The sequence below is a fragment of the Strongylocentrotus purpuratus genome, unplaced genomic scaffold, assembly GCF_000002235.5.
Source record: "Strongylocentrotus purpuratus isolate Spur 01 unplaced genomic scaffold, Spur_5.0 spur5_scaffold_20, whole genome shotgun sequence".
In the NCBI taxonomy this organism is placed as follows: Eukaryota; Metazoa; Echinodermata; class Echinoidea; order Camarodonta; family Strongylocentrotidae; genus Strongylocentrotus; species Strongylocentrotus purpuratus.
Window position 1 is genome coordinate 50,822,275 of NW_022145606.1, and position 20,706 is coordinate 50,842,980.

At 38.7% G+C, this 20,706-nt stretch overlaps 2 protein-coding genes across 2 annotated transcripts in view; both read right to left on the reverse strand.

Annotated features, from left to right (window-relative positions):
- Nucleotides 1-1,946: 1,946 nt before the first annotated feature.
- On the reverse strand, nt 1,947-7,122 carry LOC105442251 (MAM and LDL-receptor class A domain-containing protein 1-like). Its single transcript, XM_030994048.1, has 7 exons — nt 7,118-7,122; nt 5,834-5,970; nt 5,143-5,399; nt 4,465-4,555; nt 3,898-4,035; nt 2,389-2,589; nt 1,947-1,960 (listed from the first exon to the last, which is right to left on the reverse strand). The coding sequence occupies exons 1-7, from the start codon at nt 7,120-7,122 to the stop codon at nt 1,947-1,949; spliced, it is 843 nt and encodes a 280-aa protein (XP_030849908.1).
- Nucleotides 7,123-8,560: 1,438 nt separating this feature from the next.
- Nucleotides 8,561-20,706, reverse strand: part of LOC105442250 (MAM and LDL-receptor class A domain-containing protein 2-like) — a 33,856-nt gene continuing 21,710 nt past the window's right edge. The window contains exons 19-30 of the mRNA XM_011674175.2: nt 19,894-20,053; nt 18,409-18,698; nt 17,736-17,846; nt 16,558-16,759; nt 15,772-16,047; nt 14,686-14,813; nt 13,226-13,433; nt 12,253-12,509; nt 11,130-11,297; nt 10,376-10,622; nt 9,659-9,775; nt 8,561-8,580 (exon numbers count right to left, since the gene is read on the reverse strand). Of these exons, the coding sequence (XP_011672477.2) occupies nt 8,561-8,580; nt 9,659-9,775; nt 10,376-10,622; nt 11,130-11,297; nt 12,253-12,509; nt 13,226-13,433; nt 14,686-14,813; nt 15,772-16,047; nt 16,558-16,759; nt 17,736-17,846; nt 18,409-18,698; nt 19,894-20,053 (2,184 nt within the window). The remainder of the gene's footprint in view (nt 8,581-9,658; nt 9,776-10,375; nt 10,623-11,129; nt 11,298-12,252; nt 12,510-13,225; nt 13,434-14,685; nt 14,814-15,771; nt 16,048-16,557; nt 16,760-17,735; nt 17,847-18,408; nt 18,699-19,893; nt 20,054-20,706) is intronic.

The following is a 20,706-nucleotide window of genomic DNA, read 5'->3' on the forward strand; positions in this document are numbered from 1 at the left end:
TTTGCCCATAAATCAGACATTATTCATATTTAAGCATTCTTTCTCACTACATATATTTGTTAGACCATTTGGAATAATAATACAGCACAAAAATTTGAAAAACCAGGGTTATTCCTTATGTTATCTATTGTTTTGATAATTTCTTATGTATTTCTTTGTTTTTTTAACTTATGTATTTTATTGTTTTTGTTGTTTTATTTCATTTCCAACTATAATTCAACTATTTTGACCCCAAAATAAACACCTAAAATCTAAACAAGACCAAATAACCAATGTTTTACCTCTTTATTTGAAAAATGAGATTTCCATATGTTTTGTACACAAATCACAAAAATGAGCGATTTTCGGGCTGACATGCGAAGACAAAAGGACACGTGACTTTGTAATGGTAGGTCCGATTTTCGAAAAATTTCTTTCAAAAGTTGCGCAAGACTCGAAAGAAAAAAGTCACAAAATTTCAGTGCAAGAATATCTTGCGTTAAAAAATTATCGCGAAAAATGTCGAGGGGGGGGGCTTCTCAAGCCCCCCCCCCCCCCCCGGGCTAAATAGGGTTAAAAGGACTGTCATTAACTCTTTGCCCAGAGTTAACTCTTTGGGCACACAGGTTGGTGTCCTCAAAGAGGCCAACTAGATAGTTGGGCATGATGGTAACCCTCTTGGTGTGGATGGCACACAGGTTGGTGTCCTCAAAGAGGCCAACTAGATAGTCAAGACTAGAAATGGGTAATAATCCAAAATCATTGTGTCGCAAAAAGCAATCGTTTTGTTGATTGTTTTGTGCAAAATTTCACGTGTGGTAACCGAGCAAACTGTGCAGTGAGGTGAAGAAAACAACCAAAGTGTTAATAGTCTTAAATGCAATTCAATTTAATTTAATTAATCTATTTACACAAAACTCATGGAATACATTGAAATGTGCAAAACACTGCAGTCAAAATATAAATATTACAATTGAAATATATACATGCAGGAAAGAACAATACATACGATGATAATTAAGTATATGTGGAGGGACTAGCTAAGGCAGAATGTCTATCAAGGGCTATAATCCCCAGCTTTAAAGCCAGGCTGCACTAGTTTGGCCAGGGAGGAATAGACCTCCCTACAAGGTAGGTCACTAACAGGTGGTTATCTCATCAAAACAGCTCTTAATTAACAAAAGAAAAAGGAGATCATGGGTACCAACAGGCACCGATTAAGCATTGTTTGCTATACATAGAGGGTGCAAGTAGCTTTAAGTAGTGCAGTGGGGTTTTAATACCTGGCCTGGAACAAGATTCATCAAGAACAGTGAGGTCATCAATAGCTATGTCTCCATTGACACCATCATGTAAGGTAGCCTTGATGACCAGCTGGTATGGGTGAGCAGGAGCGAGAGAGGCACGCCCATAATGCCACTCCATCTCACTATGACCTGCGAGATAGAAAGAGGATAAGGTGGTAGTAGTAGTATTAATTTATAGAAGCATATAGTTGAATTGGGGCCTTTGTTGAATACTCTTAGATGTAATCTTTAATATTTCACATTCTCAAGAACATAAATCGAGATAAATTAAATTTTTCAAATACTTCAAACAAACTACAAAACTTGCTGAGGGTATAAATAATTTAGTTGTTATCTGTATGTAAACGAACATTGCTTGAATGGTACCATATATACAAATATATGCGGTTTGCAAATAAATTCATAAATTGTTTTCTCCATCATTTATTAATTGAATAATACTTACATAAAAAGCACAAAATCTTATTGATTACATAGAAGAAAAAAAGTAAATTATACTTAAATCACAACATTAACTATACTGATATCAAAACATTAATTATACGTTTTTGTTTAAACATAACGAACATTCTATTCCAGGGGGTGTTTCACAAAGACTAATATCGACTTTAAGTTGGACTTAACTATTGTAGGCTGTCCATGCCACTTTTTACTCACCATTTACTTGCATGGGTCTCTCAAGGGATTTAAAAATCATGGTCACAAATCTACAGAATTTACATTTTTGATAGTTCATTATTGAAGAAAAAAATATTATCTAACGATCATAATGGTGAGATTAAATAGTGGCATGAACGTCCCGCGATAGTTAAGTCCAACTTAAAGTCGATCTTAGTTTTTAATTGTGAAACACCCCCATAACTGATACTAGCGATTTTTTGTTTTTCGCATGGGGAAGCAAGTGCTGACTACGGGTATTTAAATGAGCTCGCCACCCCGTACTAGCTCGACTCCTCATGCTAATACGGCTGAATACCATCATAGGTTTTGGACGCTATGCGGAAATTTTCGCTTTGAGTGCGACCCCCACAAAGATTAGCGTTGTAGAAGGCCGCGTCGCCGGTTGCGAAAGATTGCAATTTTTCAACAATTTGCAACTTACTTGTTTCCTTCCAGATAGATGTTGATGCTTTAGACACGGTGTCATAGATGTGAACCTCTAGCTCTCCTATGGCACCTCCATAGAGATGGAACCAGAACGTGAGGCACTCACTGACTGCTGCAGGATAGACAGGGCTGTAGAGCTGGGCCACCTCCCCGTATGCTCTGGGAGGCTTGGCTGTGTTCACATAGGCAAACATCCCTGGAAAAGCATGGAGTGATGAACAAACTCGTTTGAGTTATGAATGGAATGCGGTCTCCTTTCCACCACATAGGCTAAGCAACTTTGCTAGGAAATCAGTTTTTATTTGTCTTGCAATCTTTTATATGTTCAGTTCTCTCCTAGAAATCACTACAATATTAGAGGAAACCAGACTCGACTAGCATTTGTGCTAACTTCTTGTACCCCTTTAACATCAAAAGTGTACACATAATCTTTAGTTTCTTTTGTTTATAACATACTTTGTAAAACAATGTGTATATTATTAATGTGTGATGTTATTTATCTTGTGTTATATTGTTACATGTTATGTATTCATGCTTGATATGTTATGTTTTACTTCTTATTTTTATTTTTTAAAATAAAACTCAAGCTCAAACTCAAACATGTAAAACGCTGCATGTTCTGCTTTTCAGGATGCTTTAGGAGCACTTCCTTTTCTTTACATAAAGGATCTGCTGGATATGTGCATTTTGGAGGGAAATAAAGTATCCATTTGTAAATGATTACATAAATTAGGCATATTTCACGTAGTAAACTTTTCCAGATCCATAATACTGAGCATTGTAAAAAGTTGAACAAATCTCAATCCTTATCATAATATGTAATTGATAAAATGAACAGCAATATATATATATCACAATATAGGTCTTGACAGATTCAACTTGATCGTATTATCAGCAGGTCACTGCATACATACCTCTTGTCAGTAGATTGAACGAATATCATTAACAAAAGCTTGACATTGCTTCACATATTCTTGTTGTGGTAATTCAATCTTATTTCTTTGATATTTTTTTTTTTTGGGGGGGGGAGAAAAGAGGATAGTCCAGGGTAAGAGCAAAGGATCAGATGGAGACCCAGAACAAGACTGACTGGCAATATCATAGATCCACATGAACTTGATGTTCCCTTCATGAGGTGTATGCCCTGCTACTTATTTCCATGTATGGTATAATATTGTTGGGGTCATGATCTGTCAGTCACCCTGAGACTGATAAACCCAAGTCGTATGTAATAGCGATTATGCTATAGTAATAGTGAAATGCTGCTTGTAAGTATCGGCTTGCATGGGGATGTAGATATACAGTAGGCTTGCGGGTGCACCATGTGAGGACTGTTGGTGTAGTCTTGAAAAAGACTGTTTGAAGTCACCAACAGTCCTTGTCAGGATTACACACCCTCAGGACTCTCAATCCTCCCCCTCTCTCGAATGGTGCACCCGCAAGCCTACTGTATAATAGTGAAATGTTATAGTACTCATGATTAATGTCCGATCATAAATCCTACCTAGATCGGTTCCCATGGTGTGGTCTGACGGAGGTCCTGTTCCTTCTAACATGGATCCGTTGTTACCGATCGTCCAATCAAAATCATCCATGGAGTCCTGAGTCCAGGAACAGAAACCCACCTCAAAATCACATGTTCCTAGAAAAGGTCAAAGGTTAGAAAAGTTTCCTTTAGCAAGACATGAGCAAAATGTATAATTATGGACCTACTAGGAGGTCCATGGTATAACTCTGTTTCCTTAAAACTAGATACAATTGAACATGTTCGTGATGATATGACGGTTGGATGTTTTCCATACCTCGAGAGCAAAAATCACCTGATAATGAGGGATTCCTTGAATGCTGCAAGCACTGAAACTGTTTGCATTGTTAAAGGTGAGGACATTTTGGATTGCCTTGACCAGCTTCGTGTAGCATGATGAATATAAGAACTATCCAAGATGCATTTGCATTATCATGATATGGGAGGTGTTTACAGAGATATGAATTTACCCAAAGTGCTTTAAAATTCAACTGATTTACCGACATAAAATGGTCTGATATTTGAATCTTTGCCTTGATGACTTACGTTGTAAGGAACAAGCCCCATCAGTTACGATGACGTCATCAATAGCAATGTCGCCTGCGTTTCCTAGTCCCTTGTAGGCTTCAAAGACAACCTGAATGTCGTCGAAAGAGAAAGGTTAAAGTAATGAGAGCCTCTAAATTGAAGATCTGAGAGATGATTTTGTGGGTATTTTGTGCGTTACCACGTTTCACTGACATCAGACGCGACAGATTTCTTGCATACATACAGATATATAAATATCTTGCTTGCACCAAAAAAAGTGATATTACTAACAGAGGTGTCGTAGACACAAGGATCAAACACCTAGAGATGCTAAAGTCTAGGCTTGAGTGCCAAATATCATTTGGCAAGACATTACTCTGCATTTGCCACTCTCTACCCATGTGTGGAATGTTACTAGTAAAAAGAAGCCCTTGAGTAACTTGCGTGGTGTACAGGAAAACTATCAAATATTATTTTTCTTTTAAAGCTCGTCTCTGCAAGTTTTGCCAGAGGGGATAAGACCTCCCTGCAAGGTCACTGGCAGGTGGTTATCTCATCAAATCAGCTCCCAATAAACATAAGAAAAGGGGGACCATGGGGACCAACAGGCACCGATTAGGCATTGTTTCCTATATAGAGGGCGCAGAAAGCTATAAGTAGTGCAGTGGGGCTTTAATGATACTGATTTATACTAACCGCCCAGGAGGTTGTCGAGCTAACGGTCCATTGTTCATACATCCACTGGTTTCCTTGTGTTCCTTGGCGCTTAAAGATCGGCATGTTCTGATCATCTTGCTGAAGGTAAACATTGAACTTGTCAACGTCAGGCCCGTACATATGATAATACCAGGTAAGACAGACGCCCTCTCCGCTGGTTGCTCGCTGTGGGTGGGATTTGAGAATGGCTTTCTTTCCATCTTCTGGTCCGTCAGCCTCGATGTACATGTAGTAGCCTGCAGTCATGTAACAGAGAAGCAAACAACCACGGCTAATTTACAAACAAAGACAATTTTGGGGTAACCTCCCTGCTGAAGAAACGAGATTTGTTTCGAAAAACGTTACAATAATGCATTCAACAATTGTCTGTTTGTGTTCCTAAAACACCAATATTAAGTGGACATGAACCAATATGTATGGACAATTTCATCTTCCCTGACGAAAGAACGATTTCTTTTTCAAAAATTTGGACAATAAAGATGTCTTCATTATCTAGTAGACTATTAGTGCATTACACAAGCGTCTTTCTTTTGTATTTTTGTTAAACGCCAAATCAGGTATATCTGTAGGAGAGACCCTATAGGGATACAGTGATTCGAATTGCTTTTCGCCTCCGTGGTGCAGGCGACGCGAAATAATTAAAAACAGATACAGATTATTATTCACGTACCTGACCCTGTGGTATGATCGAATCTAGGTCCAGTCGAGTCTGATGACGTTTCTCCTTTTGTTCTTATCCAATCAAAGTCGTCCTCATCTGGACTCAAGCCTTGGATGTATCCGCAGAGACCATCTTCAAACGTACAACTTATATCTGAATGAGTGGTAACAACGAATTATTTTATTCCTTTGACAGTTTCATCTGGAACAATATAACCAGGGTTCAGTGACACAAAGGCGTAACTTCATTTTTGCCAAAATTAGTATTTGATATATGAATGTTCATACAAATGTGGGCATTCCAGGAAACACAAAGACTTAACTCCACCCAAAATCCCATTGAAGTCAATGGCTAGTGAAACATAGACTTAACTCCTTAAGGCCCAAGTGCTCAGTGACACATAAACCACTTTTTCTCCAAATGGAGTAACGTCTTTGTGTCACTGACCCCTCGATATACAGAAAATGAAAATACAGATTAGGATAAATTAAGCTCTGAAGTAGCCAAAATGCAATACGGGCTTCAAGTTGGACACAGATTATTGACAAACTGTATCTTACCCGCTTAATTATATGATTCTATTTTCATCTTTATTTGTTGATCGATATTGTTACTACTTATGATTATTTTAATTGGTAAATTCATTTGTAAAATATATATGAGTGTAACCCAAATTTCTGAATGGAAAATAAGTTCAATAAAATTTGATATCAAGACGACATGTATTTGTGGTGGAAGTGGTAATGAGAAGTGGATTGAAACGGATGTGCCAAATGTTAAGAAGGGAAGATGATGAACCTGTGGACAGAACATGGAATGTGGATAGCATAAAAGGGAAAGGAAGACCGAAGAGTCCATGGGAAGATATGTTCAAGAAAGAACGCCATAAGGTTAGTCGGAATAATGAGAAGGCTTGAGACAAGAAGAAGTAAAGGAGGGCCAGGGATCGACTATCATCATGGCACGAAAGTCAGTAACCCTTCGTTAGAGAGAAAATAGTGACTTTATCGAATGATGATGATGATGAAACACACAATTTCTGAATGGACAATACATTGTATGAATCCCATCTTTTATCATTGTATTCAATCTCAAATTAAACGATGTTACGTTTTATAGTAAATACACTTTGTAATGTATTTCCCCTCCCCTTCCCTTCTCCTCCCCCTATTTTTTCTTTTGTATTGATGTTCAGGTTTTCTCTGCTTTTCTTTTCCTTTTTTTTCCCAATCAATACAGTGTAAACTTTTTAATGGGTTGGGGTTCATAAGGCTAATTGCCCTTTTTGTTAACCCCATATTCCCATAAAGTTGTGTTTGCTCCTTCCCTTTTTTTTTTTTCTTGTAATCGATCTCTTATCTGTATACGAAATGTGTCATGTTTGTATGTTTATGTTTTTTATGCAGAATGAAATAAATGAAATAATTGAAATGAAATGAAATTTAAATGACGTATACCTGGAGAAACTGAGGAGTCACCAAGACAATTGAGGTAACTAATGCCATCCAAGGCTATGGTGTAGGCAGGAATGTTATCAATGTCCAAGTAGGTGTGGTCAATAGTTAGCTGCAAGTAACAAGGATACACTCCTTAACAAATATTCTGCAATTCAGGATTGGAGCATTGATATTTCTTTTGCTACTAGAGGTGATGTAGTCGAGTGGTTAAGTCGCCGGACTGTCGATCACAAGGTCCGCGGTTCGAGACCCATCGCGGCACTGATGTCCGATGGCAAGACATTGATCTACATTTGCCACACTCAACCCAGGTGATGTAAATGGGTACATGGCAGGAATTAATTCTTTGAAATGCTAGAGCGCCGTAATGTCAGCACAGCTAAAGCCGGGGTTATAATCTCAAAGTTAGGAAGCGCTTAGTGATTGTAATAAGCGCTATCTAAAAACTGAGTATTATTTTTATTATATTATTATACATGACTTTGGTATCATTGTAAAGCCTTTTTATCCCCCTATACAGTGATGCCCCATTTATAACGATTATGTTATCATGGACTGTGCAGTAAACCTGGATATGGAGCCAAATCAAACGTGAAATGGTGCAAAATGCATTGTTATTCCATCAAAACACAATCCAGCCTCCAAACAAATGCAGAATTCATTATTGACAATAACAATGCATTTCGTCTAACCTTTGGGAATCTTAATTTCCTTTGCAGCAATATCTCATTCACAAAAATTGTAACTCAATAGATGGCATAATAAGTGCGTCATAATCTGAAAGTACTGGCACAAATGCCACATGTCGATTGAACAACTTATTGGTAGGTCTACCTGAATCTTTTCCTCGAACATCCCTACGAAGGCCACTCCAAGCTCCCATGTTCCTGGTGTCTCGCTTCCTTTCACCACAAAGAGCTGTTGGCCGTTCGTCACTTGGACACGCAGTTCTAGATCGCTGGACCCGCTACTCATTACGTAATAGAACTGGACCTGACAGAGAGGACCAGTTGGTCCCACAGGAGGGGTGGTGAGGATATTAATCCCCAAGTAACCTTCCAGATAGAACCCGGGCACTGAGGTAGAAAAGAATGAGACCAGGGGATGTTATACAAAGACTAAGATCAAAGTAAATTAGACTTAAATATGGCAGACCATACATGCCACTGGTTGCTCTCATCATTGGTCTCTCGATTATGATCTTTAGATAATATTTTCTTTCAATAATTGCATTATCAAAATATGTAAATTATGTAAATTTGCAACCATGGTTTGTACGTCACTTGCAGAGACCAATGCCTGTAAATGGTGAGAGCAAACAGTTACAGTTGCATAAACAGCCTGCCATAGTTAAGTCCAACTTAAATTTGATCTTAGCCTTTGTGAAACACTCTTCATGAATGTTATGCAAATAATTACTTTCATCTAGATATTTAGTAATGGCAGAATTCTATGTTTCAAAGTAAAGTCCAACCTGTCTATTAAGGTCACTTAGGGGAAACTTCAGAAGTGGCCACTGAAGACAGGTGGCCTTTCTAATGTAAAAGTTGAACAACACATATTTCTTTCTCGTGGGAGACAATTTGCATGGCCACTATAGTCAGGTGGCCTTTATAGAAAGGTTTGACTATACTTATAGGTGCATGCATGGTTATACTTGCAATACAAGGCAAACCTGATTTTTAATATGTTTATTAACCTGTTGAGTACTGGATTATCTCATTCCCATAGATTTAATACATTTTATTTCAACTAAGTAGCAGTAAAAGAAAAATATTTTTGTTGCCAATTCAAGGCATAATGTGATCAATTTAGCCCCAAAACACATTAAAGGCACTTGGTAATATTGTTCAGATGAGAGAAAATTGTGCTAAGGTAGTGAATTCAATGCTAGAAAAACAATTATAAAGATAATCTCAAAGTTTGAATGAAAACAGACCATTATTAATGATGAAAATTGGTGGAAACTGATCTAATCGATTCATTAGTTCTCCCAACTATATTATTACAATTTAATTACATTTTAGGTGAACGTAAATCGTCACAAAGCAATGAATGGACTTTATATACCATTCCAGCCATTTAAGTGTTTTCATGAAAAAACGATTGGGAAAATTCAAAAATGGTTAGGAGAATTTACTGTAAGTGGAAGTCGCACAGTGATGACTTCGAAGAAAATCATAAATATCTGTTTGCATGTTAGAGGGTTAGAACATTTCATACACAAATTACGATTTTTTTTTCATCAACCTTCGACAATGTTACCAAGTCACTTTAAATGGAAATATCTGTCATGTCTCTGACATGGGTGAACTGCGATACATTGCAAGACCTCTCAAAGACCACCTCTAATAAAAGAATTCTATTGATGTTGTACCTGATGGGTTGTTGTTGTGGTCTGTAGGGAGATTCGCGGTATCAGAAACCGCTTCTGTAGGCGTCCATCCTAACACTTGAGACCCACACATTCCTTTGTCATCAAACTCACAAGCACCTGTTAAAGAAAGAAACAAAGTTTCGTAAAACGCTGCCCATGCCTCCTTCATTTAATCCTAATTTACAATAGTTTTTACAATAGGCAACTTACCATAAAGAACATGTTACAGATCGATAAACGGGATGATAACATACAATTAATTGCAGCGATACACATTTTTATAATTGATTGAGATGTTTGTGAAGGTATTGAGAGATTACTATCCTTCCCCAAAATCAACATAGAAGCCTTAGAGAGACCCTTGGTTGTGGACTAGTGTATAAGTAACCCATTTGCAGATCACTAGGTATATATAGGGTTCAAATCCAAGCCCGACACTATACGTCCTTTGGCAAGACGACATTTGCCACTCTCCACCCAGGTATTAAATAGGTACATGGTAGGATGCCAAAGTTAATGTATTATGATCAGCATGGTAGGCATTTGTAAAATAACGCCTGGCTGGAATGCTCCCCAGGGAGGGAAGAATGTGCATACATTGTGCGCGGGCAAGTCTGAATCCGATGACCGGGGGTAGTAATATATCTGTTAAGCTCTTAGAGACAGCGTTGGTGTATTTAAGCGATATGAAAGCGGAATATTATAATATTATCATACCGCAGTTTCGTTCGTCCCTTCCGCTGACGCATTGTGTGATGAAGTCACAGACCTGATCCTGTGGTATGCACTGTCCATCACCGCATTGGTAATCAGAAGCTACAGGACAGGGGGCCAGAGTGGTAGGTGGAGGATCTGTGGTACCCACAGGAAGAGGATCATCTGAAAGGTCACAGTTTGAGAAACTGATGTCGTCAATGGCGATTGCTCCGTCAGGTCCACTGCCTGTAGCTGCCTCAATGATCACCTAGAGTTGGTATCAAGAAAATGGTAATTTTTCGTCACCTTCCTAATTTTGGCACTTTACATGGACCAGCTGACTGATGAGTTCTTTATTACCCATAGGCTTTAGAAATGTATCGTAGGTATACACAAAATTTACCACAGATAAAGTTCCTTTAAAATCTTTTGTTGTTCTCTTTGCCTCTCCTCTGGCAAATGGTTCCCTGGGTTCCTATCTGCAGAGATACCACCCTTCAACAACAAAAAAGGTATTCTTAGAGGAAAAAAGAGTATTTTTGATCAGATACCCGGATCAGATAGCGACATGCGCAGTTTGGGGCATCAATTGAAGACAAATTGCATAATACACATACGAAACAAAGCCCATGATCGGATATTAAGACAAATGTCATTTTAAAAAATAAAAAGATAAACATACAAAAACATACAAAAAAGTACTGCCGTATACATAGCAAAATAACGGAACAAATACGGCAAAAACAGAACAGTTGGCAACTTGGCATCTCTGTACCTGGTAGGCGTCCTGAACAGTTATGTAATCACCAAAGTACCACCCAAAGCTGTCCCCGTCAAAGTTAGTAAAGCTCCTGAGGATTGTGAGTGGGCCACCTATGGAGGTCCTGGTGTATATGGTCAGTATGCCTGCATCGGGTCCATGTGCAAAGATTGCCATGCGAATCTGCAAATTACACAGACAGCATTATACACTCATATCATGTGTTAAAGAGAAGGTTGAGTTCTGGGAAGAGGTGAAAAATAATTTGTGAGCGTTATCATTCTTATTATGCAAGTACATCAGATAAGACATGTTCCCTGAAAAGCATGGCTCTTCAAATGCCTTCATATTCTAAATATATCATGTAACATCATAAAACTCCGGGGTAGGATTTTTATGCCACGTGTTCCTGTAGTCCCATATACATCTTTCTGTGTACAGTGTTTGTAACTTTACCAAGACTTGGCCAAATTTCTTATCATTTTGATATTCCAGAACCTTGCAATACACACAAATTCTTATATGCTAGATGATCAACCTTTTCTGGTCGATTCCACACCTTTCTTTCACAATGCAATCGCATGACCAGAACTCAACGTCATCTTTAAATCAGAGCCGGAAGGTCGTTAACTCTGCGTTAAATCATGTGGGTTAATGACCTTCTGGTTCCAAACAGACGTTATGTACATGTATTTTTTTCACGTCACTATACATTTTTCACTTTAGACAACTCTGACCCATTGATTTCTTATTTAACGCATCAAATAAAATAATCCAATAAATAAAGATTGATTCTGTACACGGTCAGGTTTTGTTTTCGTTTTTGTCATTCCCCCTTTATTTAGGCATTAGTTTTTGGTTTGTTATTAATAACCTTTCTAAGCAACTGTTTTACTTTTTCGTTGGTAGCTCCAATAAAGTTTATGGCTTTTCTAGCTGTCTCCACATCCATATGACATGTTGTTGTTGTATTATATTATGATTTTTTTCTCCTTAACTTGTACGATATTTTTTGTATTTTATATATTTGTTATGATGTTTTTATGATGAGTGAAATAAACATAAATTCATTTCAAACTTCAATTATCCTCTATAACTTTTCAGCAAATAAAAGAATGCTTGAGCAGTTTGTACTGACCATGCAGGTAGATGTAGTTCCAGTAGGACGGAACACTGGTGATGCTATCCGAGCAACATCCCCCTGCCTCGTTCCCATGGCATCAGCAAGCATGTAATAGCCCCCTCTGTCGTTGGACGTGTGGTCACGGGTAGGAGCGTAAGGCGCTCCCTGGGTGAGTGCCCCGGATGTTCGCACCCACGTGTAGTCAGCAGGGATGTTCGTGTAGGAGCACATGCTGGACTCAAAGTCACATCGCCCTGGATATGCGTCTGGGTCTGTCGGTTAATACGGGAAAAATGTAGAAATAATCCTAATTCACAACAATGAAACTGCAATCATGAATAAATTCAAATTCAAACAGATCATTCTCAATGTTTGTACATTGGATAACAAATTTCGAAGTTATAGTATAACATAGATAATTGAGTGTAAGAGTGAAGATAACCATAACCAGGAGTGACACAAACTAACATACTACTGCATGTCTCACCTGAAATATAATACAGGGATGAGAATAAATTATATTACTCGCAATAATTTATACAATTTTGTTCCCCTTTTCTTTTCAAATAAAAGGAAGAAAACAAAATTTAAATATATATACAACATGATGGTAACACAATATAAATATATATATATGTTTTATGGTTACCAAACTTAGGTCGACCCTTTCCCTATTCCAAACTCCTGGGAGACAGTGAGCATGGGAATAAATGATGCGTTTCACAATACTTAATTACGTCAAGATTAATAATAATAATGGTAACAAACAATCAATGATCTACAAATTTCGTATGCGGTCGTATTTCTATCACATAATAGACTATCAAAAATATCTTACATAGAAACCTCAACTAACCACACTCAAGCTTATCTGAGTAATCACCACACGCACCCACAACATTTCATACTCTAAACATTGTTCGACTTACCATATTGAAACTCGCCACAATCAAACAGAATTTTCAACAAAAAAAATCGCTCAACTTACCACACTGCAACTCGTCCGAGTAGTCCCCACAATCATCTCTAAAGTCGCAGACCCCCTGCATGTTGATGCAAGCTCTGTTAGAGCATGCAAACTGCTCGTCCTGGCATGAAGTCTGTATGTCTGGGAACATGCAGATAGACATATGAATGTCACTGACGGCTATGACGCCCCCATCGGCATTCCGGTCACGCACACCAAGGAAATTCATCTGAAAAATAAAAGATATTGTACCTTTAATGTTTAATATATTGCTCATTGCGGATGTAGTATTAAAAAATAATACCGCTAGAGATATAAAACACACTTGCTTACATTAGATTTTATCACCTGATGAATCGTTGCAGCGGCGCACGAAACGTTGTGATCGTTTAGATCCCTTGTTGACTATGCATTGCGAGACAAACGAATATCACTAGCGATATTATTTTTGATATATTTTAATTGTAGCTTAGTGGACAGGACTGTATCGAAGTGTGAAATCATACTGGCCAATTAAAGTTTGCTTGTTCTAAACTATGGTGTCGTGATCACCACACTCGCCCCAAACACTGAAATTGCCCTGTTCCTGTCCGTTGCTTGAATGATTTCGCGGTGAACCTCAAGCGCAGGCTCTGTTGTTTGGAACCAATAACGTGGACGATGAGCATATATGACGTTAGCACTTTCTATGAACTTTGACATGCGGCAATTGCCTGAGGGTAACAGGTGTAATGTTAAAGAGGAGGTGTTTCTCCTGAATAGACATGGAGATATCCATCGTCAAACATCCTTGAGGGGTGTCCTTGTCAACGTACGGTGGAAGTTATCAGACTGTGACGCTTCATAATGTACGGGTGTTGTGGATAAATCTCCGGACTGAGAACGGGGTTTGAATCCCTGCTGCACCACTTTGGCTTTTGGCTAGACATTAATCTTTATTTGCCACACTCCACCCAGGTGAGGTAAATGGGTACCCAGCAGGAATTAATTCCTTAAAATGCTAGGGCGCTGTATTGGCAGCAGTGCTGCATGAAGCCGGGATAATACAAAAAGGAGTACTGTAGGAGTGGTCATGCGCTTTGCCCTAAATGAATGCAATTCAAGGCTCCACTATTATCGTTATTATCATTAATGTTTCTGAAAAAAAATAATATTGATGAATCTCAACTGTACAACAAAAAACGGCTTACTCCGAATTATCAGGTCATCTCGTCGGGTTGGGCCGTCGCGTTCCCCGACCTTTTGTTCAAACATGTCCTTTTACTCACGAAATGTCGAGGGGTAATGTTTGTGAAATAAACCTCAGTCGTCTACAAATGGTCTGGTCCAATTACCTGACACTTTGTGAAAACCCTATAGAAAGTCTACGCATTTTGTTTCAAGAAAGGTTGTGTAATGCGACCACCCGACCAGACGCGAAGATCCGATGATTCGAAGTAAGCCAAAAGGGACAGTCAAACGAAAGAGGACAAAAGCTGTACCTGGAATGGCATTCTTATTCGTCCGACGAGGAATAATCCTTGCTCCCAAGATCCCGTCATTGGTATAGCAGCTCGATACATGACGGTCTCTTCAATTGGTGAGGTCTTGTACGTCACAATGATATCATCTAAACATATAAAGATAGTAATTACAATTAACCCAGTGTCTACTGGAACTGGGGGGTCCTTGTATTGCGCCTACGGGAATGAAAGAATTCAGTAGTCGACGGGTTAAATTGAGTATTCATAATAGCAATGGTTTACAGTTAACTAACGAATGTTCATACAACTTGTAAATTTGATGTTTTATTTGTGTTACTCGTTACTCAAGAATGGAAGGTGGACTAGTAGACTTAATTAGCGTCGTTGTTGAATATTTAGATGTAAGCTTTGATATGCCATATTATTAAGATAACATAAATCGGGACAAATCAATATTTCACATCCTTTCAAATGTGAAAAGAACTACATGGTAAAATTGAATCACATGGCTCAAAATTTGTATGTCTTCAACCATTTTGGAGCTGGTTTAGCGGCGTGATTCAAGTGGAATGGTCAAAAGAAATATAGTTACCTGCACCAGCAAGGTAATACCAGAACACGAGAACATAGCTTGAACTAGTGCCCTGTATTAATGGAGTGACCAGTTGGGTTAAGCTGGTCCAAACCAATTGGTCAATCCACGGAATGACCATTTGGTTTGGCGGTGTGGTTCATGTGGAACGGTCAAAGTAAAGATAGTTACCTGCACCACAAAGGTAATACCAGAACACGAGAACACAGCTTGATCTAGTTCCCTGTATTAATGGAGTAACCAGTCGGGTTAGGCTAGCCCAAACCAATTGGTCAATCCACGAACTGACCAGTTGGTTTGGTGTTGTGGTTCAGATGGAACGATCAAAAGAAAGATAGTTACCTGCACCACCAAGGCAGTACCAGAACACGAGAACACAGTTTGAACTAGTCCCCTGTATTAATGGAGTGACCAGTCGGGTTAGGCTGGCCAAACCAATTGGTCAATCCACGGAATGACCATTTGGTTTGGCGGTGTGGTTCATGTGGAACGGTCAAAGTAAAGATAGTTACCTGCACCAGCAAGGTAGTACCAGAACACGAGAACACAGTTTGTACCCGTCTCCTGTATCATTGGACTGACCAGCCGGGCGTAATCTCCGGCTGCGACAGGGTTGGCAGTGCCATCTACAACCATGTATGTACCATTCACTACGTCATAGTCTGCTGGGGGTAGGAGGAGGTTGGGAGGCGGAGTGGTGGAGGCTCCTCCTCCTTGTCGTATCCATGGCAACAGGCCTGCGGGGTCGGTGGTGTAACCGCATTGGTCGTCTTCAAAAGAGCAAGAGCCTGCATTAAAGAAATATATTGTTGAAATTAACCTGTAATTGTCGGAATATAATGCACCAATTACACTGTACACTAAATTATAATAATAATAAGGAAAAAAAGTAATGATAATGATAATAATAATGATAATAATGATGATAAAAATGATAATTATAGAGCCAGTAATAGAAACAATAATAATAATCACAATAGTCACATTTTTATAGCGATAATACTACGTTTGTAAGCGCTTTACATTGTAATTATTATTACCTTGGTCGTTAGGTTAAATTGCTAATCCGCAAATGATAGTACACGCATTCCGCTCCTCGGGGAGTATTCCGGCCAAAGTAATAAATATATTATAGTTCATCACTTTAAAGAATGAATTTCAACTTAAATCAATGTTTTTAACTAGGAAATAATCATAATAATGACGATAAGTTGGATTTATATACCACTTAGTACTAAATACCATCTCTAAGCGATTACGCATATCATTATTTTATTAATTGAGCAGATCAAACTTACCACAATTCATCTCATCTGACCCATCACTGCAGTCCATTCTCATGTCACAGACTTTACTCGCATCCACTACCGTACCGCCCGTAAGACAAGCGAACGGCGGCGCAGGGGTGGTGTCCGCACTGCAAGCTCCGTCAAACAGGTACAGGTCATCAATGGCAATATCACAGGCAGCTGTGTCTGCTAGCACGCCCTCTATCATCATCTATGATGTATATCAAGATAAGGGAAAACAGAGTTAATTTTCGACTTCGATTTACAATGGTTCTATTTCAAGAATGTTTTGTGGCCACTGGGTAAACGCAGGTATATCTTAATGTCAATTTCAGGTTACATTGAACTGCACTAAAAAAGGCTGAAGTTATCATATTCATTTAAGAAAACAACTGAAATACTGTCTCATCAAAGCAAATTGAACAGGTTCAATATCTGATCACCGATTACTGATGGGCTAAGAGCCTTGTTCACAGGTGCCGCGGTAAACGGTTTACAGCACTGTACCGCACTTCACATAGGTTATTTGTATATCTTTTAACACAAATATAAGTGAGTATAGAACTGTTGTTGCAGGCAGCTACTTTTTAACCCTCACTTGCCTTTCTTTTAGCACACACAATAAAAACAGGCGGTTTATCGTGAACGAGTCTTCATGATTATTCAACTTGTTGTGTGATTGGAAAAAGTAAAGCCTTCAAACACACTTAAGGCTCATTCGGATATGAAGCAGTCAACCGCCGCAAAAAAAGAGATTTTCTACGTCTAAATGAATGGCAACTGCGGGCAACAAAGATCTTTGGTACATTCATTGAGAGCTGATCGAGTGGTCAGACACAGACAAATGTGAAACGTATTACACTTTACGTCATCATAAAAACACCGACGCGGTTTTTAACCGCGTCATATTTGAACGAGGCCCTACCGTACTTACCCTATACTGCTCATTGACAACAAATGTAAGTTCACTGAGAGCTGTGTGGTCAGACACAGACATATTATGTGAAGCGTGTGACACTTTACGTCATCATTTAAAGAAAACGCCGCAGTTTTACCGCGTCATATTTAAACAAGGCCCTATTGTACTTATCCTATAATGCTCATTGACAGCAAATGTTGGTTCATTGAGAGCTGTGTGGTCAGACAAAGGTGTCATCATAAAAGCACCGAGGCCATATCGTACTTACCCTATACTGCTCATTGACAACAAATGTAAGTTGTCTGTAGTTCCACTCGTCTTCAGCTACTCCAGTGAAAGACCACAGTATGTTCGTCTGATAAGAGGTTTCCCAGGCAACCTGAATGTTTTTTAATGAAATAAGTTAGGAGAAGAGTTTACAAAAATTATATTTTCACCAAAGTTATAACTTACCTAAAACACTATGAATTTTATGCAAGGGAGGATGAGGGTAATTGTACTTACTAATTTGTGTACATTCCTAAATTATTTTCATAATTTAGAGGCACTGTAATCATACATTTCTTCAGTATTATGCGAATTTAAACTGTATATATATTTGTTTATACATTTACTATCTGTATTGTGTTTAATTTGCTTGTACGATTGTTCATGTGTACTTGTGATTTTACACCCAAGGACCCATGGAAGACTAACATTTATTGAATTGGCTAACCTGTTCATAAATGAATTAATAAACTAAACCTCAGTACCCAATCTCATGTATAATTGTCCTTTAGCCTTCTATGATTTGAGAATCCAGTAAACATGTTCGTGGAGAGGACTTAAAGATGTTGGTCACCTGGTTGCTTACTTACAAGCATAGACATGCTTTCTTAGCAGTCAGGTAAAACAAACAAACAAACAAATTAAAGATAATGATCGTTTCTTTGGTCACTTACCGTGAGCGTGTTCTTGCTGTCACTACTGCACGTCATATGGTACCAAAGACTGAAGCAGGCAAAGTCCTCTGGAGGATCGATGCTAGAAGACTCCAGTCTGGCCCTGGTCCCAAAGGAGCCCAGGGTGGAGTCGATGTACATATACCAGCCCGATAGGGTGCCAGTGGTGTGGTCAAACGTTGGACCAGTGCCTTGAGCGCCTGTAGAACCGCTATGCCTTAGCCAGTCGATCTCATCAGCATTCTGCGTGTTTGTCCAGTCACAGGTGTCCACCTCGAAGTCACATGATCCTGTAAGAGGGATATTGATAGGAGTGTATAGTTCCAAAGATGTCAAACAAACCCTTAATCCCCTCTTGAATAGAAAAGGCTAAAAGCATACATAATATGTATTTAGATTACCGATGCCATACCTTTTCCTTACAGCTAGCAATAACCCAGTTATCACTGTCTTTTTGTTCACAAGTAACATTTTAAGGAAATCTGTTTGGTTGCATTCATGTACAGGACATCTGTTTCTACACTAGGAATGCATGGCATTTAAAGCCTTGAGTGGCTAAATGGCCAAATAAGTGGTAGATAGATTTATGGTATTTGACTTTCTTTGTCACCTGGGACCTGTTAAGAAACTGTTTATCTATAACAAATGCTAGAATTCTATAACTAATTAGGTCTCAGCCAATCAAAATGCTATGATTTCAGAAGCTTGTAAAAGTTATTGGAACGAGTTTTATGAAACAGGGCCCTTGTCCACAGTGGATGAGACTCAGGTATATTTCAAGAAAGAAGGGATAATTTCTTGGCTCAGTTGTGTCCATTAGCTAGATGAATTTTAAGGCTGTAAGGCATGTCTGGCGCACTCATCAATACGATTGAGTCCTTTACAGGGATACTTAACTATGCTCTCTGCCATGCGATAACCTTTGCGATAGTTTACGCTCAAACTAGCAAAACTAACTAGAATCCATGTTCTCCCACACTTTGTGGGAAAAACTTATGGAGTATCATAATATTGTCTAGGGAGTTTGCAGTCAAATTGACAGCGCTATTCGGAATTCCTACATCTTAACAGAGGAGAAAAAACCAAGAAGTCGTTCACTAAAGCTGAAAAAATCATTGACACGTCTGGATGTGAGGAATTTCTTCTTCTCTCAGCAGAGTGGTAGACTCGTGGAATGATCTACCAGAAGAGGTAGTTTCAGCTCCTTCAGTAAACTCCTTCAAAAACAGACTAGAAAAACACTGGAAGAATCTACCTACCGTCTTTGACCCCGAAGGAGAGAAATTTTCAATTTGAGAACTGATTCTGCTCCACGCACACACATCACTAATGTAAACCATATGTATGACAGATAGATGCTCGCTTGATAAAACTCATCCCCGAAGACAGATGGAATTGATTTTAACCAATGATCGATGAACAGGCATTGTCCTACTAGCATCGATGGACTAAAGTAAAGTAAAGTAAAGTATGACATGCCCATACCTAGTTGACCTGTACAGCGCTGATCTTTGACGTAGATATCATCTAGAGCAGCAAAGACACCTTGGATTCCTTTCTTGACCACCAGCGTGAATGTGAACACGTTTGCATTAATGGAAGGTACTTCAATGGAGGCTTTGCGCCAAAAGCCACTGGTTGGCTCCTGAAAGAAATAGAAAAAAATGTAATGGTTGTTTATTTTTTATTTATTAGTCTTTAAAAAAAAAAGAAGACTAATAGTAGAAGGGTGGATCCATCAGTAGTTCAATACTATTTTCCCTGGAGGCCCTACAACATAAATACAAATTTACAAACATATTGATGTAATAAATACAAACCGAGAAAAGAAAAATTACTGCTTGTAAGTATCGGCTTGCATGGTTATGTAGATAAATAGTAGGCTTGCGGGTGCACCATGTGAGAGAGAGGGAGGATTGGGGAGTCCTGAAAAGGACTCTCGGTAATCTTTCTTGAGGGTTTGCAGTCCTGAAAAGGACTGTTGGTGTAGTCTTGAAAAAGACTGTTTGTTATCTTTCTTAGCTTATAGTTCTTTCCAGGACTTTTCAGGACTACAAACCCTCAAGAAAGATTACCGAGAGTCCTTTTCAGGACTCCTCAATCCTCCCTCTCTCTCACATGGTGCACCCGCAAGCCTACTGTTTATCTACATAACCATGCAAGCCGATACTTACAAGCAGTAATTTTTCTTGTCTCGGTTTGTATTTATTACATCAATATGTTTGTAAATTTTGTATTTATGTTGTAGGGCCTCCAGGGAAAATAGTTTTGAACTACTGATGGATCCACCCTTCTACT